The sequence below is a fragment of the Pithys albifrons genome, chromosome 3, assembly GCF_047495875.1.
Source record: "Pithys albifrons albifrons isolate INPA30051 chromosome 3, PitAlb_v1, whole genome shotgun sequence".
Taxonomy (NCBI): domain Eukaryota; kingdom Metazoa; phylum Chordata; class Aves; order Passeriformes; family Thamnophilidae; genus Pithys; species Pithys albifrons.
In genome coordinates, this window is record NC_092460.1 from 58951639 (window position 1) to 58977511 (window position 25873).

The following is a 25873-nucleotide window of genomic DNA, read 5'->3' on the forward strand; positions in this document are numbered from 1 at the left end:
ACACAGCATGCACAGCATATAAGGGTTTATAAGAAAGTAACCATCTCAGCTTCCTTTAGCTTAGAGAATATTGGAAAAGTGACATGAAATCTTATTATTTCCTTGTCTGTATCATATTCCTTTATTCGACTTACTGTATTATCACCCATCTGTGTATAGTGTGCTTTGTTCGTGTTTTGGCAGCCCAGACCCAGCTGCAGAATGCTTTGTGTTTATTTCTTCACTGGGCAAAATGTCACCAAACCCAGGGGAGGGAAATAGTGTACATTTGCCTTTCAACAAAAGCTGAACTGAATATCATGGAACAACAACAACAAAAAACCCCAAACTCATACTCTCAATGCTTGGAATTCCCCTCACTTCTTTGATCTCAAGGCTCATAAACAACAAGGGTGTTTCTGAAAGGCAGTTATAAAAATTCTAGTGAGAGTAGTTAGATAACCCAAATTTCTATTAGCTGTAATAGCAACTCTATAATTTAGAAGCCTATGTTCTAAATAAGCTATAAACAATTTTGCTTCCTCTAAATTACTGAAAGTGACAGAATTTTAGACACATTGTGTACATTCTTAATGGCGTTCCATAAAGCTTGTGTAGTGTATCCAGTGCTTAAATATACATAGGCACTTAAGTAGACACAGGAGCAATATATAGGATGTATTTTTCAATATAACCAAATTCTTGTGGCAGATGAGAAGTACCAAGAGCATTTTCATTTGTTCACTATTGAGAGCTACCCACTGCCCAAAATTAAGATGTACTATTTGCTGTATTGATATTCCCAAACTTTGCATGTTGCTTATTGATGCTGAGGAATTTGAAAATGGCCATCTTCCCATTCCCCCCAACATGATCTAAGGAATTTCTATCACTGAATGTCAGTGCTGGTTTTGGCTGCAGAGTTTTTCCTGGAACTTCCATCCCTGTATAACATCTGCTTCCTCCTTAGTAGTTGCAATATATACTTCAAAGTGTGTTTTCCCAGTAAATTGTTAATGTTATTGTTACTCATATTGGAAAATATTGTGGTGGACAGCTAGTTCTCCTCTGTTCTCAAACCTCAACTGTGTCATGCCACAGCAAATACATACCTGATACAATGAATGTGTTCCCTGCCATGGCATTTTGTGTACACAGCATGCTTACTGGAATTCCAAACATTTCTTTGACTAATATCCACTTACCAACCTTACAACTTTGAATATACAATGGAGAAATGATGATTTGTTTGACAGGAAGGCAGAGTTAAAGCATAGATATAATTTATCGAGAATGTGTACCCTTAGGAGTAGAGGAAAATTTCAGAGGTAAGATGGGAGGAAAGGGCAGGGGCACATGAAGTGTCTAGCACAGCATTTGCACTTGCCTGTAGGTTAAGTAATTGGAAGCATAAACACAGTATATGGCAGAGCTAATAAGTGAAGGGGAGGACTTAGTAGAATTTTGGTCACCTTTGCTGAAAATCTGCATTCTGACCTTCCAAATGGGATTTTGCAAAACAGTACCATCCACTGTAGCAATGAGACAGAGTTCTATCATTAAATGGAGCTACAGGGGAGTGTTCAGGGTAATTCACCATAACTATCACTCTTAACTAGTGAGCTAGGTGTATATTCCCTTTTACAGTAGCTTTTATTTCTGTCTTTCTCTTAGTGCAACATCCTGAATTAGTATAATTTCATTGCTTATTTTCTGTGTGATACAAACTCTGGTATCCATCCACATAACAGATGATAGAATTACTACTGTCAGCCCTTGTTGGTCCTTCTTGTTGGCTGCTTTAAATTCTTTTTTATCTGTTTTAAGTACTGTCAGGATCTTTTTCCCATTTTATTTTTCTTAAATATTAGTCCCTCTTACAACACCTGTTTCCAAACAGTGCAGTTATTAGAATGAAGCGCATTATTTCCCATGGGATTGTTACCAAAGTCTGACATTTCAAGTCAACAGCAACTCTGGTGTGAATGTTGTTTGCAATAAAATAATTTTCAGAATTATTTTTTTTAAACTGTCATGCCTTTTATATTTTTTATTCTATGAGAAAATAATACTATTCCATTGCAATTCAAAATTATTTCACTAAAATTTGTCATAGAGCACCTCTATAGAATAAAGTGATGAGGTGAACAGAAATTTCAACCATAGATCATTGCTGAATTATGATGTATGCAGTTTTGTACAGTAGCTAACTAGATGATGGCATTTCTCTGCAGCAGAGATTAAGAAACTACCTACAGCTTTAAGTATGCAAATTTTAATTGATACAGGACATAATTTGCAACAGCTGTTGTAATTAAAATGCTTGTTAAAGGCTTCCTAACAGTGTGGGTATGTTATTGGGTTAAAAATGTCTGTTTTTAAAAAGGAACAGCAAAATGAACATAAACTTATACTAGGAAAAATGTCTTGTAAATAGCTAGTTATAAAAATAGACTTTGTTTAAATTGTTTTCTTTTTTCAAATAGCTGAAATATTTAAATTAGAGCATCCAAAATAGTGTGTATATGTGTATGTTTGAAAAATATCATGTGGCTCACAAGATGCCTAATTTTCTTTTATTTTTTAGTAAATGCCTATGTACATTTCTGTAAAGGAGGAAGTTTCATCAGAGCTCAAGAATAAATGGATATAGAAACAGATGGTAGAGAGAAATTTATTTTTTTGAATTAATTATTTTGTTTTCAGAAGCTCTGGAGTGTTCTTTCCAAGTCTTCTTGCAGTATTGGGACTGCACCGATTATCTATATTGAGGGATTTTATTCTTAAAGTACTGGTTCTGCCTTGCCATGATACTTTTCAACTATCTATTGCCCTGACTTTCATGTGATGCAAAAGGGAAGAAGAGCCAATTTTCTGACATGGCCTGTGTGGAATTTCTGTGTGGATGGTAACTGTGCATCTATTACTATTGCTTTTCGGGGCTCCAGTGAAGGGGAATGGGAATGTAGTTAGTTAATAGGCTAACTTGAATCCCTAAGGCTTTGGAGTAATGCCAGCTTCATTGGGTGGTGAGAGAGTAGGTACTTCCTCATTGCTGCCCTTAGGAAACTCAGAAGCATGTAATCTACTTAGGCAGGAGGCATACTGAGCATAAGATTTAGCCTTTATTGCTTTTTGAAGAGCTTTACAGAAGGTGACAGAAAGTTGAGGAAAAAAGTGCATCAAATGTGAATAGTCTGAATAAACTTAGTATGAACTTCTAATATGATCCATTTACTCCTAAAAGGTGGAAATACTTCTGACCTTAGCTTTCATATGGGCTGCGTATTCTCTATAGCTTTAATGTTTAAACTCACTATCAAAAATTTGGATCAATAAGTGAAGAGTTCTTCCAAGCAAGAGCTGCAGCACATGGTGCCAATAACTTTACATTTTTGCAAATTTCACAGAAAAAAAAATCCCACAGAGCCAAAATATGTTTTGATCTTTTCTTTCATAATGATCATCTACTGTCTCATATATATAACCTGCCAAGATTTTGAAAAAGAAACAATAAAAGCAATATTATCATTTCTAAATGGAATGAGATGATATATTCATTTGCTATGTTTTGGCTTCATACTAGGTTGTTGACTCATATTAGGTCAGAGGTCTGGTGGAAAGTGGATTCCCACATCCTTTCCACAAATGACTGAACATTAGGAAAAGGTTCTTCACTGAGAGTGGGATTGGGTACTGGAACAGGCTCCCCAGGGAAGTGGTCATGGCCTCAAGCCTGTCAAAGTTCAAGAACCTTCTGGATGATGCTCTTAGTCTTAGGATTTAATTTTAGATAGCCCTGTGAGGAGCGGGGAGTTTGGCTTAGTGATCCTTATGGGTCCCTTTAAACTTCAGATATTCTGTGAATCTATGATGGATAAACTAATTAGCTCTTATATACCCTGACATGTAAATGTCACTGGTATCAAAAACTCTGAAATGACATGTAGCATGTATCCTACACTACAAATGTAGGGGGTTTGTGTCTAGAGGGTATCCTGGTAATATTAGCTTCTCCTTATTTCCAGCAAGTAACTGTAATTAAAAACATCATATTTTTGATAGATAGTCATATATTTGATAGTTACAGCTCAGCTCTGAGAGATAGTTATAGCTCAGCTCAGAGAGATAACACAGGTTATTAATCTTGGAAGAGCAATAACAACGTTTTTGGCCAGTGCATAAACACAAGGCAAGAGCTTTCTAGGTCTAGGCCCTTGCACATGACAGAAACGTCTATGGGCTTTGAATAAAGAGCAGATTATAGTTCAAATACATACTTGCTGAAATCCAAATAGGCATATTTATGTGTTCCAGCAGCATGCTCAAAGACCAACCCACTGAAAACACTAGATTATTAAATGTTTAGTGTCTTGTTTTCCCAGAACATGTTACATGCCATTGTGTCCCATCATTTTGAAAGGAGAGCAAGCAGTTCAGCCACTGAGGAGGCTTGGCTGGGAGATTGTTACCCACTGTGCAGGGTGGCATGTAGGAGATGAGGTTCAGAACCTCTTGCTGAGGGGCTGGGAGTTTACAGCTTGAAAAAGAAAGTAGAGACCCCTGAGAGACACAGGGAGCATCCTGCCTGTGTTGCCCTAAGAGTTTCCTGTTTCTTAGTGGACTCGAAAAGCTCTGAGATGGCAGAGCTCTAGGCAAGCGCTTCAGTGCAGGGATGCAGTAGGCAGCAGGAGGACTGTCTTTTAAAACCTTCTTGGCTTTTGATTTCTCCATTGAAGAAAGTGGATTGTTCTGAGTGGTACCTTGACATAATGCAGTGGTTTGTTTCTGAGAAGTTAGAAGCACTTTGGTTTTACATTGGGAAGGTCAGGACAGCAGCACACCTACATATTCTGGTCAGGTGACGACCCCATCACAACAGACAGTCAACTATAAAACACAGTTATTAGCTCATCTGTTGCAGATTAAACTCTATGTGCTAGGGTTTATGCTGTCATAGAACAAAATGTGATTTTTCCAACAAATTGAGTGGAAAATTACTAAGATATCTCACACAAACGGTTTTCCAGCATGAACCCTTTGATAGCATATTTATAATTAGTAAGAGTTGTACACATTTTCAAGGAAAAGATTAGTATATTGCTTGGTGTGCCATCTGTTTTCACCTCCTGATTTTTCATTCCATATAAATTATTTCAATGACTGAGAGGAGACAACTAGTAAAAGTTTTGATCATAAACAGAATCTTAGATTTGAATACTTTTCCCAACACAAAACCTTTCAGTTGATTGTTCATGTTGAATTAAAATTGGTTCAGTTTTTCATGTTGAATTAGAATTAGTAAAGTTTTAAACTAGCAAGGAGTCTACAAAAATGTCCTGGCTGTGAAATCTCTAGCACCTACCTATGTATTTTTTAGTTACTCAGTTTGATTTTTCCATCAAGAACCGTGGTAAAGTTGAAAAAGTTGAAAAAGAACTTCCATTTTGTTTTGTGAAAGTCTGTAAAGAATTTATTACAGTGGAGGGAGAGAAGATTTTCTTTCAGTGTTCAGAAACACTGCATTAAGTTTCTAAGAATATGATGTGGAAGTGATCTAGTCCCAACAGAATGTTTGCAGAAATTAGTAAGGAAAAAGAAGCATCTTTTAGACATGAAGATGAAATTCTAAAAAGTAGAGAGATCCCCATATTTACTTGGCATGAGTAGTTATTATACTATATATTACATATTTAGGAAGAATGTCAACATTTTTAGGAAAGTGAAGAATTATGTTTGATATGTATATTTTCATGCCAGACGTACCTTAATGTCAGTGAACATCAAAAGTGCAGCCTCTATCATTTAAGCTATCTCATATTTTGACTTTGTGCAACATAAATACGTGTTTTTGTTTTGTCTGTATGTTTCTGGAATGTATTACCTTCCCCTAGGCCTGAAGAATAAATTAACAAAGTATATATCTGACATGTAACAATCAGTTTGTGCTGACATAATTAAGACTGTGTGAGGTCTGTAACATTAGAATGGGTTTTTTGTGTCCTCTTTAAGAGAAGCAAGGAGTAGAAGGCGTGAAACGAGCGGTCAAACCATGCAAACAAAAAGATTGAAATGTGCTGTTGACCATTCTTAAGTTTAAATTCCCATCTGTTCCTAAGCAACAATTGGCTTTGCAAAAAAACAACAACAACAAAAAAGACTTGTTATCATCAAGACTTCAAAATCATGGATTGATAAGTAGAACATTTCAGAGATCAATTCAAAGCAACAGAATTCAAGCCAGAACTGAAAACTTCAAAGCCTGTTTACAGCAGCAGCAATACATTTTTGAAAAAAAAAAAAAGGTTGCTTAGCTACTTTTGAAAAAGTTGCTGTTCTAGTTTGCAGGAAAGTCAACCATTTAAACTGGAAAAATAATTTCACTGTTACACTCTCATTAACTGATACACTGTTAAAAATTGTTATGCCCTTTACCAAACTGCAGGACATGGAAGGCAAGCAGCCTGTAAATATGAGAAGCTTGCCTCTCCATTAAAATGACTGTTTAAAAGAAGATCTTGCTGCTGAAGATTTTCAGTTTTAGTTATTGCATCTCAGAAAAAAATATATCTTGTCAGTTACCAACATTTATTAATCTTCCTTAGTATTTGAATGAATTAATGGATTTCCTTAAAAATTACAGTAATAAAATGGACAGTGAACGGAACAGTAAAGGTCTAAACTAAGCTATGAAGTTGTAGTATTTAGGTCCACATTTAGTTGTCTTTACTAAATCTACTGCTGCTGTAACCATTCTTCTTGCATTTCTTTCAGGTATTAAACCAGAATCTGATTGGATTAATCTCACCTGAACTCAGCTATCTCTAAATAAGCTACTTAATTGAAGATGGCCATATAGGTCTCTTGTAGTTAATGAAACAGGGAAATAGTTTCACTTAAGGATTCATCCAAATGATCATAGATGGTCTAGGCAGTGATGGTTTCTCCTGGGCTGTCCACTGTCTTGACAAAGAGGAACTTTTGATGGTGAATTTATACTGAAATTTTAACTTTCGGATATCTAAGGGAAATGAATTCTGCTTCATATTTGTGGAATCTGTGCTTCACTTTCTATGAGGAAAGAAGAGGTTAACAGAAGATATTTTCTAGTATTATCATCTTCTTGCATCCTGAAAGCGTTTAATAATTGTTATTTTGTGACTGACACAATGATACTTCATTTTTAATTGGAACGACCTGAATTAACAATGATAAAAGAATTATACAATAAATTTTATTCATAAGATTCATAGTAAAGTGCATCAGTTTACCATTTTTTAGTGGAGGATAATAAAGAATCTCTTTTGATATAAGCTATTAGAATTTATTGGTAATGTAAGATTATAAATGACTTGCTAATTCTTTTTGATTAAAAAAAGATAAAAAATTGAGGTGACTGAATAAAATTGAAGATAATATGTGTTGTGACAAACACATAGAAAAAATAATGAAATAATTTGTAGTTTACAGTTCTGTTTCAGAATTTCTTTTTAATTTCTTTTCTCCTTTTCTGTAAAAGGTGGCAATATGATTAAAAGGTGTAGGTTACATACATTATATACATTCATGTATAAGCCACATAAGTTCTTTGTGTATCTGCTTGTGCATGCATTACCCAATTGTGCAGTGCTACCTTTAGTTTATGGTATAGACAAAATAAAGAACACTCTTTCCTCAGAGAAGTTTAATGTACAGTCTGGGTAGACAGGTGTGTCATAACTGAAATAATAACAGTGGATGATAAATTGCTAAAAAGGATTGAAAATGGTAATTTAAGGATTTTATTTTTACATCCATATTGTTTTCAGGGATCCTGTAGAGATTACTTTACAATAAAGTGTGTTGCCATCAAAACTTTTTTTTAACTCCTGCTGAACTCTGTGGGAAGTTTGTATAAAAATGGGTATAGCAAAAATATTTTATAATAATGATGGGGTGCCTAGAGGTTTTCATATTTATCTGAAGATCTACTGATATAACAGAGAGAAACTGTCTTCATAAGAAAACTTTAAAGGAGCCAGGAGGAGAAGAGAAAAAAAAATTCTGTAGCATCTTAGGTTTTGTAAATGTAAAAGCTCTTACAGATGCTGACTTTGTAGCATATGACGTACTTAACAGTAATGCCATTTAATTTACTCTCATCTTTCATTCCATCTTCCCCCATTTAAACTTGAATATTACTCTTTCTTTGTGCCGTTTTGCCATTTTATATGTCTGTGACATACACTTTCTTACTCTGAGAAGTAGTCTATGAAAACAACATCAACCTTCTGAGCAATAGCTTCAAAAAACAATTACTGTAAAATGCTGGTCTTGTAAGGGGGAGCTATTGAAGTGGGAAAATGATGTCATTACTTAGAGTAGTCTGCTAAAACACAGATTTTACAGAGGAATGTTCCAAGACCTGGAGCAATGTAGTTGGACAGAGCTCTCCTGTGCGATGATACTAATAAACTGACTCTTGTAGGTTTTATTGGTATTCATTTGCAGTCTCCTGTCTTTTGAGGATTATTGCCTCCTGGTCAAAGTGGCACCTACAGCTGAGTCAATCATAGTTCAATTTACTGGATTGCAGTGTATCTGTCATGTTGTGTAATAATTAAGAAAAAGAAACAAGTTGGATTACTTTAATAATTATAGGGTATAACCATAATTAAACCAAATAAAACTCCATTCCTACTACATCTCAGAAGACTAGAGAAGTTCTGTGAATAAATAGCCCCAGATAGAAACAAGTGTTGTATTGAGCACTTTGAATATTGTCTGAATAGTTATTTTGACTTTCAGGCTTTCTCTGTCAGACTGGGTTAGACATTCATTCAAATTAACTGCAAGGGATACCAGAAGATCCAAAGAAAGGCATTTTTCCTCAGGGAATTTACCGTTCTATCATTTTATGATAAAAGAGGTCAAATTGTCAAGTCTGGGCAAGCAGTAAATTATGCATGTGGAGACTTGACAATATGAATATCGTGGCAACTCCACCATAATAAGCCCACAGCAGCCCAGGGCCACTCAGATGGGGACAAACCGAAGAGTTAGCTGTAAAGTGAACTTCTGCCTTTGGTCAGCTGAATTGATCTGTAGACACTACTGATTGTACTGATTAGACAGTTACAGTAGCCATAATGGGATCTCAGAGACCTGAAGTTAGCTATCTCAGTGTAGAAGGAGATTAACAGGTTAATAGCACTTTTATTGTAATTCATACACAAACAAATAAATACACTTTTTTCCTTTTATTTCTGTGTAATTTCAAATGTTAAAAAATACAGACCTATGTGTGTGTTCTCTTGCAGTTGGTATTCTCTCACAACTCACTGGAATTCAGGCTATTTGGTACTTCAGGAAAAGAAACAGATTTCTTGAGACTTGTGTAAAAATAGCACTGAATAACAATGGTGTTTATGCTTGTGTGGGTACAAGTGTGGCAGAAGAACTATAGATTTATCCTATTGTCAAATTCTTTTAGCCTTGATGGTGTTCAGTCAGCTCTCCTTAGTCCATCTACGTTCAGTGCATTTTCTCTTCAAAAGCATTTGTTATTAAGAGTTTAGAAATGTTCGAGCAGTGTCTATGTGATCAGAAATATAATACAGATTGCCAGACTTTGTCATTGATTGTTAATAGACACTTTCTATGTGTACAAAACCTAAATTTGATAAAAGACATTTTGTGTGAGATTTCCATTCAGCTGGCCTTGTAATAATATTAAAGCAGTAGATGATTAAAGGTGTTACTTAATCCAAAACTATTTCTTCATGCAATTTAAACAAGTTTTTTATCTTGTACAATACTGCAGGAATTTTTCAACATGGTAGTCATATTAGAATAGTAGTAATTATTCATACAGTCTGTACCATTAATATGTAACTTACACTTTATCTTTTCCTGTTTTCCAGATCTCCCAGCAAGGATATGGCTTCAAATGAAAGAGAGATTGTGGTTTGGGTTTGCCAAGAGGAGAAGATTGTATGTGGCCTGACAAAGCGCACAACTTGCTCAGAAGTGATTCAAGCACTGCTTGAGGAACATCAGACAACATTTGGAGAAAAAAAGGTCCTTTTTGGAAAACCTAGTGATTATTGTATTGTAGAAAAATGGAGAGGCTCAGAGCGAGTACTGCCTCCCTTGACAAAGATTTTGAGACTTTGGAAAGCCTGGGGGGAAGAACAGTCTAATTTGCATTTTGTGTTGGTAAAGTCAGATGCCTTCCTCTCATTTCCATTGTGGAAGACAGCTGAAGCCAAGGTAATACAAAATGTAGAAAAACAGTGGGATCTCAGTCCAGCAAACTACATGAAGATGTTGCCAATAGACAAGCAAAAGAAAATTGTGAGGAAGACTTTCCGGAAACTGGCCAAGCTTAAACAGGACAGTGTTCAGCAAGAGAGAGATAATATGGAGACACTGATTCATCTGATCATTTCTCAAGATCATACCATTCATCAACAAGTCCTTAGAATGAAGGAACTAGATATGGAAATTGAAAAATGTGAAGCGAAATTCCATTTAGATCGTGTTGCCAATGATGGAGAAAATTACGTGCAGGACTCATATTTAATGATCAACTCGAGTGAGACTGAGCAGCAAAGGAGTAGGCCAGATGATCAAAAAGAGATGCATGAGTATTTGAGCAAAAGTGAGGGCATTTTACAGGTTGAAGAGAGACTGAAACACCACAAACAATTAATAGAGAACCTGTGTGCTGAAATTGAAAAGGAGGTACACGGTATATGCACAGAAAAAAATGGAGATGAAGTCCGCACAGAAGTAGCTGCTAACACTGAGCTGGAAAACTCAAATTTGGAAAGTGTAAAATATGAGTTGGAAAAAAGTATGAAAGATGGTCTAAGAATCAACTCATACTTGAGCTGCATTCAGAAAGAACTTACATACAGAGACTCACTGCTTCAAAAGAAGGAAAAAGAATATGAACTTCTTACAGAAGAATTTAATTTACTACATGTTAAAGACAATGTTGAAACTAGGCTTCAGTCAAATGAAGAGCCATCCAATGGCAGTGGCATCTCCAGTAACAGCATTGCTGCTCCTGACTTTGTTCATAGAGTGACTAATCTGGACATAAATGATACAGACTCTGACACTGGAATCAGCTCTACACACAGTCAGGACTCTGAAATAACATCAGGAGACGTGGTACTGTTGTCAACGTAGTTGAAAAGGGTCATGCCTTTATGAAAAGTAGTACTTTGGAGGATATTTATAAGAATTAGTAAACCTTATTGTCTTAAAAGTTAAGTTCTTCAAAATGTTAAAACTGTGACACAGCTTTAGCAAAGTAAATAGTGTCTATTTATGTCCTTAATAGTATAATTGTGCTAAAATGCATGGGCAGTCTCATGGGTTAGCTGCTGATAGGTGCAAAATTGTTGGCTGTGTTCCATCAAGACGGTCTGTATAGATCTTGGAAGTCTGATACTCGTGAAACAGGAACATTCTGACTGACTTGGACCAAAAGTCTTGATATCTTTGATATCTCTAACTTTTTAGGAACATGAACTAGAGACTAGAGCAAATTAGACAGAGAGTTTTATCTTCACTATTAAATTAGCTTTATTCAGATGGATTTTCCCTGTCATGAAGCTGCTGTAAAGGAGTATATAATTGAGCATGTAATCTGTTCCAAAATAGTTTTTATGATATTGTAAAAAGAAATATAATTGTATTTATGCTATATTTTAAAATTTAGTTTCAAAAACTCCTAAGTCCCATTTTAAAAATTACCTTACACACATAGGTTTTTAATTAGAATTCTCTTTCAGCAGCATTTAACTTCGTCTAAGATCCTTAAACCTCCTACTTATCTGCTGTTACCCTGTAGTTGCCCCAGTGATGTTTAAGTCCACATAGTTTCTGCCAACAGGCATGTCAGAACTGCTTATGTCCTGCTTGTGTGAGACACTCAAATCCCAAGCTCACACCTAACCCCAGGGGCATTTTCAGCAAGGCTTTCTCCTGCCTATCTCACCAGCTGGATCCAGTGTCTTAAGCCTTCTCAAATAATAACTACCAAAAAAAAAAGGTAGCAGAAGGGACAGGCAGGAACCAGACATCTTTTCTCTCTGGCTAGACACTGTTTCCCAATAGACAACTAGTTTTCGCATAGCAGGTAAGATGTCAAATTACATCTCATAGTGTTTTGGAGTGGGAACTTGTAAATCCTGCTTCCTTGGTGAGGACTTCAGGATGCAGCTAAAATCGATCCACTTTATATGCCTAATTAAATATTGAGCCACAGGTTAAAAAAAAAAAAAGCAAAACATGAGAATTTTGCAACCATGTAGTTAAGTTAAATTATTTCATTTAGGATATAGTAGTTGGTCTCAAATCCTTCTCCAGTACATTATTGTAAATCCAATGCAAAGATGTAGAACTGAGGCACTCTTCTCAGTTACTGAAGAATATTTCTGACTCTGAGCTAGAGGCTCTGTGAATAGAGAGTACATGCATAATTTCTGAGTTGCTATGTTTATGTTTTGCAGATCAATCTGCTTAATGCTTCTGATTAAAGGATTTGAATGGAGAAATATTGCAATGATTCTAGAAAAAGTTCAGGTCTGGAAAATTCATACAGATCCTGGAATTAACAGACTACAAAGTAAATGTATGGACAGTACCTAGAAGGTATAAATGTAAAATACTTTTAGATACACTGCTTTCTCTTTATGTAATTTTCTTCTCTTAAATGTCTGTCAACCATCTGTTTTCTAAAACTACGAAAATGTTTGAACTGCTGATTAGCACATACTTCATACAGCGAAACAAAAAAAAAGAAAAAATCTTTTTCTAAAAAAGGAAATTTTTATTTTTTGGGGGGGAAGTTTGGTTTGATTTTTGTGTTTTGATTTGGTTTTGTTTTATTTTAATCCTGGATACTATAAATAGTTTCTGCTCCAGCAAAGAGTGCTAGTTGCCTTAATATATTTTGTGCTGTATTTTTGTCATACAATGCTTTTCGAATGCTTCAATAATAATGTGTAATATTTAGACTCATCAGCTCCCGATGGAAACACATGTATGAAATATATTATGTTATCTTTGTAATAATTTATTAACGCAACTCTGCATCTTTTGACCTCTGTGGTATCACTCTGACAAGTAGTAAGCACAGAGCTCTGAATGCTGAGGGTAGGCTAATGTATTCTATGAGTTCTTGTGAATTTAGTTAACAGTTATTTCTATTGAGTCATTTTTTATATATAAATACTTAAAGTGTAGAGAATTGAAACAGAATAACATTCACAGCTGTGCAGGCTAGTACAAGACCCATGGGGGAACTAATTTCCACTCATACTCTCCTGGTTTTATTTCACTCATAGGAACTTGTGCAGGTTCTTACAACTGATCTTTATCTACACTAGGTGGTTGATTGTACCTCCCCTGCAACATGTAGATCTTAAGAGTATTAATGTGTTTTAAGGAGAAAGTAGGAAAAATAGGTTGGGAGAGAGTATTTCTTAAAAAATAAAGCTATTAAAAATCCTGTGGTTTGTAGCATTTATTTGAAATTTATACTTTGGTATCTCAAATACACTTTTTTCTTTCAGAATTTAGAGGCATGTACAAGATGACCAAAGACTGTGTGCGCACTTTTCTCTTTATCTGCCTCTACACTTTCCATATACTTGTTCAACCTGTTTTTAGGATGCTAAAAGTGTTCTTTAGTAACTTTTATGCTCTTTACTTCCTCCTTTGTCTCAGCTATCTGTATTTGATTTTGCTTCTAAATTCCTGTGAGGAAATAGTCAAAAACTTTGAATCATTTCCTATCATTCTATTAAGCCAGTTGACTTTTCATCTTCAAGTTTTATTTTATAAAATTTTGCATGGACTGTGTTATACTTACTGACAAAAAGGAAATTCATGTAAGTCCTGCTTAAGAGGAGAGTCTTCAGAGGAGAGGTCATCCAACCCAGAGCTGGATGCAGCATTCCAGGTGGGGTCTCACAAAAGCAGAGGGGAAGAAACACCTTCCTCGACCTGCTGGTCACACCTCTTCTGATGCAGCCTAAGATGCAGTTGGCTTTCTGGGCTACAAGTCCACATTACTAGGCCACATTGAGCTTCTCATCTACCACTTCCACTAAGTCCTTCTACCCAGGTGTTGTCTTGATCCCTTCTCTGCCCAGCCTGTAATTGCTTGGGATTGCTCTGACTTGAATGCAGGACCATGTGCTTGGCCTTGTTCAACTTGATGAGTTTCTTGGTCAGCTTCTCATCACCAAGCAGAGAGAGCTCCATGCACTCCAGTTTGTCACTGACATAGCGAACAGCACCCACTCCTTGCCTGTTCATCCTAAAGAACCTGTATCATTCTATTCAACAGTCCAGTCATAGGAGCCATCCCACCACATCTCTGCGATGCCAGTAAGATCACGGTGCATACCTCTAACTCCTCTTGTTTATTCCCCATACTACATGCACTTGCATATAGGCATTGAAGTTGAGCTCTCAGTGAAGACTATTTGCAGACTGAAGCAGCTCCATCTGGGTGGAGGCATCGGCCACCACCAGATAGATAGTGCAGCACCCCCAGGCTGCAGCACAGCCTTAAGGGCCAGGTAGAGCCCTTGACCTGTGCAAATGATTACAGAGAGGTGCCCAGTTGCTGAGTTATGTGAACTCCAAGTCTCACTACTCAGTCCATGGAATGTTCCTTCATCTCAGAGGCACCCTACGACAGACACTGCCACATCATGCCCTTGTTGTCTGCCCTAGTCACAGTGTTCTTACTTTTCTTCAGAGTTGGAGGGATATTGTGGTGAATAGATGCCAGACTCAGCTGTATTGTGAATGCTTTTGCAGGGGATAGGTTAGTCCCCAGTATGCACCTAGGCACAGATCTTCTGTGGCTGTCATCTGGGCTAACATTGCTGAAATGGACTTGCCTAATACAAAGTTCTTGGGATTCTACATGCATAAATAGTCTCATATATTTATTTATAACCTATATAATTCTAGTAATTTGCAGGAAGCAGTGTTTACCCCAAACTCATGTTTCTGACTGACTTTATTATGTACGTTTACAAATTTAATGAAAGCAGATAAGTCATTACCTGCTTCAGTTTCTTGATGACTCTTTCAAATATGAAACATAATTATCACTTGATCATATAGAAATTTACAGTATTTACCGCCATTTATGTTCTTAAAAATTACTGTGTAATTAGAAAATTATTGCCTTTTTTCCCCCCCTGGACTCTCTAAGAGATTTTATCACTTCAGACTTACGGACTACATATTTGTCTTGAGATTGTGTATTCAGCAATTGTTCTGCTGGCTGTCTTGTGTTCTGTACATACACTGACATATATTACTAACACAAATACTCAATTGTATGATACTGACAGATTGAAATTCACAAAATTGTATAATTTCTGTTTCCGATTGCCTAATCCTTACTTTGGAGAAAGATTTAGATTCATACACGTAATCCAGCAAACTACTGATATATCTGATGTTAAGAAAATAGTAATTTGAATGATTTTGTGTGTGATTGCATTGGGTTTCCAGGGCAGGACATTGACGATTGTGTGACTACAAGGGTGGCTTCTGTGAGAGGCTGCCAGAAACTTCCCCATATCTGAGAGAGCCAATTCCACCTAGCAGCAAGACAGACCTGCTGTTGACCAAGGCCTCTGGGCTAACAGATTTAAGAAGGTAACAAAACTACTCGGCAACAGTGGCTGGAGAGAGGAGTGAGGATATATGAAACACTTCTGCAGATACTAGGGTCAGTGAAGAAGGAAAGGAAGGAGGTAATCCAGGCAGAGATGCCTCTGCAGCACTTGGTGAAGACCATGGTGAGGCAGATGGTCCCCCTGCAGTCCTTGGAGGACCCCACAGCAAAGCAGGTGAATCTCCAAATGAGACTGTGCACCCTTGGGAAGCTCACGCTGAATAAGGCTTGTGGCAGGAGCAGTGACTCCATGTTGAGAGAAGCCCATGCTGGAGCATCTATTTCTGAATGACTGCAGCCTATGGAAGGAACTCAAGCTGGAGAAGTTTGTGGAGGGACTCCATGCTGAAGCAGAGGAAGAATAAGAGAAGTAACAACAAGAAGAAGCAACATGTGATGCACTGACTGCAATACCCATCCTCTGTCCCCTTGCACTGATGAGGGAGAAGCAAAATCAGGAGTGAAGTTGCGTCTGGAAAGAAGGGAGTGGTTGGGGGGAAGGTGTTTTAAGGTTTAGATTTTATTTCTCTTTACCCTGATAGGATTTGATTAATATATGAACATTTTGATTAATAAATGAAATTAATTTCTTGAAGTTGAGTCTGTTTTGCCCATCATGGAAGATCTCCCTGTCCTTCTGTCAACCCAAGAGCCTTTAGTTGTATTTTCTTTCCTCAGCCCAGCTGAGGAGAGGAGGGACAGAGCAACTTTGGGCCCCCACTGTCCAACCAGGGTCAACCCAACACCGTGCTGCATATATTTTCTTTTATCTGAGCATTCCTTGTTAAATTTTTAGTATTCTTGTAACTGCTCTGTTAAGAAAAACCCAAACACATATATTATTTTCTGTTTTCATCCCATGAAACACTGATTTTGTAATAAAATATGTTTGATAATAATAAGCATTTTCATTAGCAATGTAAGTGGAACATGCAGTTTAGAACAGAAGTCTCTAATCCAAAGAGCTTTTTTCCTAAACTTACCTTAGACCATCTCTCCATGTCTAACCAGTTTAATTAGCTAAAACAAAAATGACTGGTTTTTTTCCAACAGTAGCATTCTCAAAATTATTACACACATAGTATTTTTATTTTCCTATAGTTGTGCTGTTTATCCTTCTGGGTATTTTAGTATGGCATTTAAAATATAACTATTCCATTTTGCCTTTTATGACTTCAGAAAAGAAATTACTACTTGCTATCTTTCTCAAGGCTCTGTCTGACAACATAAACATGGTTCAGAACAAATACGACAATTTTCAGTGTCTATAATGGAATGATTTTTCATATATTAAAACCGTTAATTTTTACTGAATGTGTTTTAGATAAGTATAGGGGTTTTTAGTATTATAGTGCCTTTATGATAAAGTAGTTTGTTAAATGTAATAGTCTCTTTACAAAGTTTGCTGTTGTTTGCATTTTTTAAATTTAATATGCAATGCAGAGTACATTATACTTTTTCAAAATCTCATAGTCATTTTTCAAACTAAACTGTCCATGACTGAAATTATTACCTTGCAAAGACAAAACTGTCAGTGTATAAAGTACAATCAAGATTTTCTTTCTAATACTTAACGGATTCCAATATTTAGTTAATTTGCCTTACATAAAATACATCTTTTCAGGCAGTTGATTACAGGATGATTTTCTGGAATTAGATTTGTGGCTGCCTAGCATCACTGGCAGATCAAGTCCAACTGGAATCCAGTCACTAATTTCAATGTTAGCATAATGTTTTACAAACCTTCAAGTTTTACTTCAAGAAACATTCACAAGAACCTGTCAATTAAATGCTTACATTTTATGCTACATATACTTTTCAGGTTAAAAAAAAATATAGTAAGAATTTTTAATGTCTTATCCTTGTCAGCTGAAATCCACGTAAGGGTGGGAAAATGTAGTCTTTGTGCGTGCAAGTGCTGACTTACGCAATGACTGTGTGCATAATTTGCTCGACTAGCTTGTTGATTGAAATTTTAAGTTACCCAAATATTTGAAAACTTGTGATGTTCGATCTATTCCCTAAAATCTGTTTTCCAGGAGTTAATAATTCTTTCTGGGGAGAGAGAAACTATCTAGTTAAAAGAGACACAGTGATCATCTTACTAGGATACAGTTAAGATAAAGTAAAAAGCTTAGCTGGTAAAAAACTTCAATGTTAGTTAGATGTAATCCGATGAAGTATTGAGACTGGGTAAGTCATATAATGTTAACTATGGAAAAAGCCATGCAGTCACTTGCTATGATAAAAAAAAAATGTGTTGTTCCACAATGCAAAGAATTAGAGGAGTATACGAGATCCAAAAATATCTGAGTCCTTTACCAGTGCATTCCTGAGAATAATAGGTCAGCAACTCTGTTATAGATTATGGAGGGAGAGTTATTTTCAGGAGGAATTAGTTGTTCATTCCTTCTGTCTGTATTTAGAAGTTTTACTAGGCCCAGAGAAGGACCTTTTGATCTAGAGAGCTTTTCATTCATGATCAAGAAGTAGTGTGGACTCTTTTTGTATTAGACTATAGTGGTAGAAAAATATACAGGTTGCCATGGACTGTGTGAGTGAAAAGCTTATAGGACCATTTTTCCCAATTCCAATTTGACTCTTCTCCAAAATGTACCTAAATAATTGCTTGCCTTATGTATTTTCAGCTCCCCATAACTTTTCACTATGTTCACCTGTGCAATTTTTGAGTTAGTCAGTGGTTAGATCAGATTTTAATAATTCCTTCCAACATCAACTATCATGCTTGTTTATGTTCATTCCTATTTTGTTTCAGAACAGCTGTATTTCAAGTTCTTGTTTCTGAGTTCAGATATTGGTTTTACACTGCACATTAAGTAGCTACTGCTTCATATTTTATTTTGCTTAAATATTCACAAAATAGATGCACATACTTACTTGGAGAAGGAGGTTACTGCTTAAATCTCAGTTCCCCAAACTGATTAGCCTGTCAATAGTTTGCATATAGTAAATTGCCCTTACTTTTGCTCTTCTTTATGTATGAAAAAGAATTAAGTAGATCAGATGATGATTTTACATAACATAGGAATATCTTCATTAATATATTTCTCCTACATTATTTATATTTGCAACGAATTCTGAGAGCAGAGAAATTATATGAAAAAAAGTGAACTGCTATTTCTTTTCTGGCATTTTCATGTCAAACAGGGCCAGGTCAATCATAAACCCAGAATTGTATTGCAGTCACACATGTCTAGAATAATAGATTAGCAATACGCATTTTGGCTAATGTTCAGTTATCTGTTCTGGTATCCTTAAAGCTGAGAGCTTGAAAGAGTTGTTATGAAACTGTTACTGATGATGACCTCAAGAAGCACTGCCTTCATCTTAACATAAACTATTTTCAGCATGCCTTGTTTTTGCCATCTGGATGATTATTTTACTATGCAAACAATTTTGTTCAGTAAATTTGATCCCTCACTTTTTTGGGGGAAGGACTTTGTATTAACAAGCAGATCTTTAGTTCTTTTCATTTCTCTTCTTTTTTTTTCTTTTTTTTTTCTCCCAAAAGCAGAATGATATAAATAAATTATAGCTCAAGGGTTCTTAAAAAAATAAAAGTATTATTTCTTTCTATACAGATTAGTCACTTGTGTACTATTTCTGCTTTCAGTGTACTTTTCCAAGACATATTTCATATATTTGGTTTAGATGTCTAAAATTACAGACTGAGAGTGTTTGTAGTTAAGTCAATATTTGAGCTATGCAACATAGGCATTCAGAGAAAGGCCAAGTCCTGTGCTTGTGTAACTGTTTCATTGCTGTAAATTCCTCAGTAAAGTCGCACTCCTTTGTATATTCAGTGAGTGATACAGTAGTTCACATTTGTGGTATAAGTAAGTTCAGTAGACTAAAAGAAGGAAAGAATAGTGCCATCTATTTTCTAGGAGTAGATCAATATCTTGATATTTCTGCATGAAAGCACAACAGTTTGTTGTGTTTTCCTCTCAATTTTCCACAATTTTAAAGCATTATCTACTTTACTTTCTTTTTCTTTTTTCTAAACATTATGTGGGGTTTTATACACAATATATTAACTAATCATTTATGTTGCTGAGTTATAATCTTACAGTTTGTTTATATCTATAGTTTGGTAATTAATATTTGCTTCTCCTTCTTTTTAGACTCTGACTCTCCCGAAGTAGCACACAGATTTAGATATTTTGGTTTGTTAGTGCAGCTACTACACTTTTTAGATGGACTTTGTAGCAATACTTTAAAATACCTGTCTATTAGGCAAATACATGATTTTGCCAATTACAATATAGATTAACACTGAGAATGGAAAATCACCAACACATAAAGAACATAAAGAAACTCTATCTGTAGGATTTCATTGTGGGAGAGGTTAGTGGATTTGTTTGGTTTTGGTTCTTTTTAAGTCAAAAGAGTATGGAAATACATCGGGAATGGGCTTGTTAATGATTTATGCATTTGTATGTATTTTCCTTCAGTTTAAAGTTTTCCTCTTAAGAACAACACTAATATTTCTGTAATTGACTATACTGCAACTGCTACTCCATGATCCTATGGGCCTTATGCAGTCAGGCAGGCTTAGAAATGGCCAGCTGCATCTGGTAATTGAAGTCCCAGAGTGATTTATGCCAAATTTGGTAAGTTTATACTTGGCAGATGCTTGGCTCACAAGGCAGATAGCTCTGGTTTTCAAAACTGAATTGTGCTACCATAGTTTTCCTCCTAACACATAATATTACATAAGTAAAAAGTACTGTCATCAGACAATGCTCTGTTACATCCCATGACATAAAAGATTATTCCTATCTTCTGTTTTCTGTGGTCTGGGATAGCTTTTGTGAGGCCTGAGAAAAAAATTAAGTGTCGTTTAGCATGAAATAGGATAAAAGTAAAATGAAGATTGAACTGGAGGCAACTGCAGCATAAACCCCTTAAAATACAGTTATAAAAGGCCAGCTGACAAAGGACATATGCAGAGATATAAAGTAGAATATTTTATCCCTTGTTGTGGGTGTGACAAACTCTCAGGCCAAACCCATGTCATATAGCAGTCCTGTATTTGTTTCTGTTTCAAAACAAAAATTAGAAACAACTGTTTTGCAGTGATAGCAAATCATCTATTGCCAAGGAAGAAGGAAATTCATCATCTCCAGGATTCCTTAAATTGAGACAGGATGTTTTTATGCTCTAGTAAACCACAAGTTATTGGGCTTGAAAGTATTCACTTACAATTTAAGGGAAGATGATATGTTCCACTACAGGAATTATTGGTGAAATTTTATGGCCTGTGTTAGGCAAAGATCAAACCAGATGATCCTTACATCTTAAAATCTTCCCTTAAAATTTACAGCAGCTCAAAAAACACCTTGTAAGCAAAATGATGAAGGGAAAGAGGAGGTCTGAAACACTGATTTAAAATGCTTTCCTTATAATAAAGCACCATTGTTTCCAGAATGGGCAAATGTGTTTGTTCTGGAATTGTTACATCCCCAGACTTGTTTGTAGTCATGGCCTAACTGAAAATTTGATACAGACAAAAAAGTAAACTGTGAGTTCTCTATTACTTTCTCTTCTGGCAGTTGAAAGAAATATTGCCTACACCTCCGCAGTGTGCATCACTCATGTCAAGCCATGTAGAGATTTACCTGCCTGTGCAATGACTGTCTAAGCAGACAAAGAAATATTGTCTTCTTACATGTGAGAAACTAAGTTCAGAATGACTGAGTCACTCTAAGTTGTGAAATTTCTGTCAGAGCCAGGGAATAAATAGAATTAGGCATGAATCTATCATGCTACTAATGCTAAGAGTTTCCTATCTATCCAATTTTTGCTGTTCTGTTTCACATCATGGAGCACCTTAATAGAGGAAAAGAAGAAAGAAGGTTCTAGGGAACTAGATTGACAAAGTTCTGGCACTCAGTAAATCTTTCCTGCTTCCTGCTGCTGAAATTGTGATACTACAGGGGGCTCAAAGAATGCGAGTACTCTGTGTGCAACACCTGACAGCAGATTAAAAGAAGATGGGGAGAGTGGATGAATGCAAAGGGAAAATAATTTGCCATATTAAAAAAAAAAAAAAAAGGAAGCAATTTCTGACTCTTTTTTCACCAGTGCAAAAGACAAAGAAGGAAGATATCAAAGCCCAAAGCTATTAATTCAATCTTCAGCTTTAGCTTTTAGCTGTATGCCTCATCCTTTTTGGAATGAATTGTAAATTTTCAAACTAATAGAATTTTAATGCTTAATTCTCCATTCAATATTTCAGCCTAGACTTGGGACAGGGTTAAAATCTGACCTGTTTCAGGCTATTTAAACTTTCTGTCATGTAATCACAGTCAAGTTGCTTTAAATTATTCTATAAAACTATAGCTGTAAAGATGACTTTTTCATTTTTTTCTTTATATGTTCATTGTAAATCAGGAAGCACACAAACAGAAATGCTGTAATTGTGCTTTGCACTGCCAGATACTTGGCTTAGTAAGTTCTCAGAAGTTTTTAGTAAGGTAATGGAATAAGAAGTACATTATATGTACTTGGAGCAAATGTGAAAAACATGAGATCAGAAAGTCATGGTATTGACATATACCCTTTTATACCCTTTCAAATCATAAAGTATTGATCTTCTCCCTTGAGCTTGCATTCTAAAAAAGAAACCAACCAGAAACCTTATGCCAGCAAGGGAAAATGAGTTTTTCATCTTTTTTTCAGAATGTTTCCAGAAGTTTATACACAATGGGTCCTTCAGATGATCCCACCCCAGAAAATGATAGGAAAAATATTCTTCCATCCCTTCTTCCTTTCCTTTCAGCTCTCTCTACATCACAAACTGGTCATGGCTGGAAAAGCATCTAAGGTATTTCTCAGAATAGCATCTGAAAACTGATCCCTGGATGAGAAAAGTGCCAGATCAGAACACTTACTAGATAATATACTGGACCTAAAACCTTGGTATGATACAAAAACTGGAAAAATTAATAAAGGATGAGGAATCTGAGGTGTTTGATAATCTCTATTTACCACAGGATAAAATTTTAACACCTCTGAAATCATACTTCAAGGTAATTGATAGGACTATAGGCAATGCATGCTAGCCAATAAAAGGAACAGATTGAGAAGGACTGACATCTCTCGATATTTTTAACAAAAATATTCTGTCCTATGTGATACTCCTCACAAATGATCTGCAAAGCATTTTATGAAAATTATTTCCCCAGGAGTTATTTAACTGAGACTCATTTAGCATCAATGCCTGATCTCACTTCCTTTTTCTTCTCTACTGATAATTCTAGTATCTGTATTGAAAGGAAAGAGCATTTAGATAAAAGTGTCAAAGTGAAGTAAAAGAAAGAAGTTTTTCCATCAATGTATCATTTCTTTGAGCTCAAAAAACAGATGTTACCAGAGTCTATCCATCTTTAAATTATCAACAGAACTTCACTGGGGCAGCAGATTCAGGTCCTTTGAACTACTTGTTCAGGTTTTAACATATGAAAGACTCAATACAATGGCAGTTCAATCTCATAAAGTTCAGTATAACTGTGTTTACTCCAATTGAAAAAGTAAGAGGAAGGATCTCACTTAAGATGTGAGATCACAATAAGTAAAAATGCTCTTGTGCATTCTTCAGCTTTAGTTGCAGAAAAGACATCATCTAGTAAAATTCATATGGTCCCATACAAAACATCATCTAATTGCTGCACTCCATCTGTTGTAATGGAAATTGGATAATTTACTATACAACAAAAATTGAAAGATTATTGGTGCAAATGTGCTTTCTTGATAGCAGCCTCTGGAAAGTAATTTTTCAAATAGGCCTTTATTAAATAAAGTTACTTGATAACAGGCTGCCTTTCTGTAGAACTGTGTGGATCTCTGAATATACACACCCATGCTGAGCAAATTACATGTGAAAGCATAAGAACATCAGCAATTTAAGCTCAATTTCTTAAAAGAATAGCTATTTCATAAAAAGTTGCATGACTTTCCTCTCTAGCAAGTTAAATATACCTTTCCTTCTCTAACTTGGCAAATGATACTATATTCTTGGGAAAAGAGAAGTAGAGACCAAAAAAAGAACTGGGATTGCTGCTTTGATGGTATTTTAAAGTCTAAACGTACTTGGAAACTCTACCGTGAAGACTGCAAATGCCACAAGACATTAAAAAAAAAAAAAATAAAATTGCTCAAGCATTGTCAGGGTGAAAGTAGTAATCTGACTTCACATAAATGGCAGGGAACTTGGTACACTTAATTCTCAAATAGTCAGGACTGAATGTTTAGCAAAGATTATGCTGCATCTTCAAGTGATTTGAAGGCTGATACAGCAAATACAGTAACGATGAATGCAACATGATGCTACAACCACCAAGAAGCAATTTCTCTGCTCTTCTGTTTGAAAGTATCATGTTGCAACATAACACTCTCCCCATTTAGGATGCAAGTAGTCGAGTGCAAGTAAGTAATTTATGAAATTCTGTAGTGTCATTTACAGGCCTATGCTATGGACCTTTTAGTACAAAGGGAAAAATTCTGGTAACTTTTATTTTCATCTTCCTGGTTTTTTTTTAAATAATAGAGTCCTGTTTGCATAGACTGATGGGGTTTTTTAAAAAATCTCAGAAAATTTTCATATGACTTAGAAGTGTAAAATTTTTCAGGAACATTGACAGTGAAGTCATTTGTATTGAACCATTTCTGCCACGCAAAAGAATTAAGGAGCATGTGGTGTTTTATAGATATATCAAAGGAGAGAACTGATCCTGGAATAGTTATTCAAAACTAGTTACAGCAATTCATAAGAAAAAAAGGGAGAGAAGTAATAATGGCAAGATACTGAAAAATATTGAGTCATAGTTTAAAGTCTACCTGAACTTCTCAGTAGCTACTCATTTTAGACATTTTAATCTAAACTTACAGAGAAAATTGTTTAATAACTAAGTACTGTGCAAAGGTTTATGTTACAAAATCTGGGTCAGTTGTAATCCAGACATCCAGCAGAGCAGGTCACTCTTGGACTCTCTGAGAGTCGATTTTTTCACCATAAAGAAGAAATTAGTAGAGAGAAGGCAAAATACACCAGTAGAGAAATTCCTTACATACTTTCTTGCTAGCACTAGGATGTGGGAAAGAAAGGAAGAAAAGCACTTTCTCAGCTCACAAGAGGGTGGAAAACTACAAATGAGACTTCTATGTATTGTGGATGGCAGTGCCAATGCCCAGGAAAAAGAATCACTCTCTGCTCTGATTTTCTTGTAGAGCTCAAACTGGTGTTTCTCCATATGTGGAGTCTTGTTCCTGCACCATGGCTGATCGTGACCCCCTGGAAAGCTGAGCATTGGGCATGGACTACACACAGAATAAAACAACCCTCAGATTTACAAGCCAATTGTTGCTTCCTCATGCTGAAGGCTCTATTGCACAAAAATTTTCAGTGTTTACCAGCTGTTGTTTTCCAAAAACAATAGCAGAGGTTTTGCCAAGTGCACAAGAGTTATGCAACAGCCTTTTTACTGTATTTGTAAAATTGCTTAGTTTTGCACTGCAAAGGACATGCTGTGTGTATGAGATAGGAATAACCAATAGGATTCACTTTAAAGTTTCAGCCTTATGATGCGTCATCTGGGGCATGGATAGGATTTTCCTGCTGTGGCAACAAATGACATAGAATCTACCTTTGCTTCCATATATAATAGCATTTCATTACATTTGTTATCACCATAGTACATCTTGAAACATTTTCAAGGTCAAAAGCAAGAGACAAAGGTACTAGAGTTAGAGTCACTGCCACTTGTTACTGTGACTTGGGTCTACTAAGCCGTGTCTCTAAGGGATATGTTCTGAAAATGTTCCATCTCCTATTCTAGCTGAACAGAAAAACCAAGTTCAAGTGACTGCTTAGAGAGCTGAGGTCTTCTGTAGACACATGCTGGGGAGGTCGTTGGACCCACGGGAGTATGGGATGGATTCATAAGCATAGTTTTAGACACAAAAATTATGTGTAGATGTATATTGAGGAGGATGAACTAGGAAAAAAATAGTTAAAAATGAAAATGCCTGAATTTCAATATAACATGCAGCATCATTTTAATTACATCTGACAATTTCAGTTACAGCCTCTAGGAAAGCATAGCATTTCTAATGCTTTTCATTTTAAGACTTTACAACACTGTATGAAACATGTTAGTATTATTTTCA

The 25873-nt window shown here is 35.8% G+C and overlaps 1 protein-coding gene across 1 annotated transcript in view; it reads left to right on the plus strand.

Moving 5' to 3' along the window:
* Positions 1–16277, plus strand: part of RASSF9 (Ras association domain family member 9) — a 28920-nt gene extending 12643 nt beyond the window's left edge. Inside the window, exon 2 of the mRNA XM_071552132.1 lies at positions 9882–16277. Coding sequence (XP_071408233.1) covers positions 9882–11157 — 1276 coding nt within the window. The 3' untranslated portion in view covers positions 11158–16277. The remainder of the gene's footprint in view (positions 1–9881) is intronic.
* The last annotated feature ends 9596 nt before the right edge of the window (positions 16278–25873 follow it).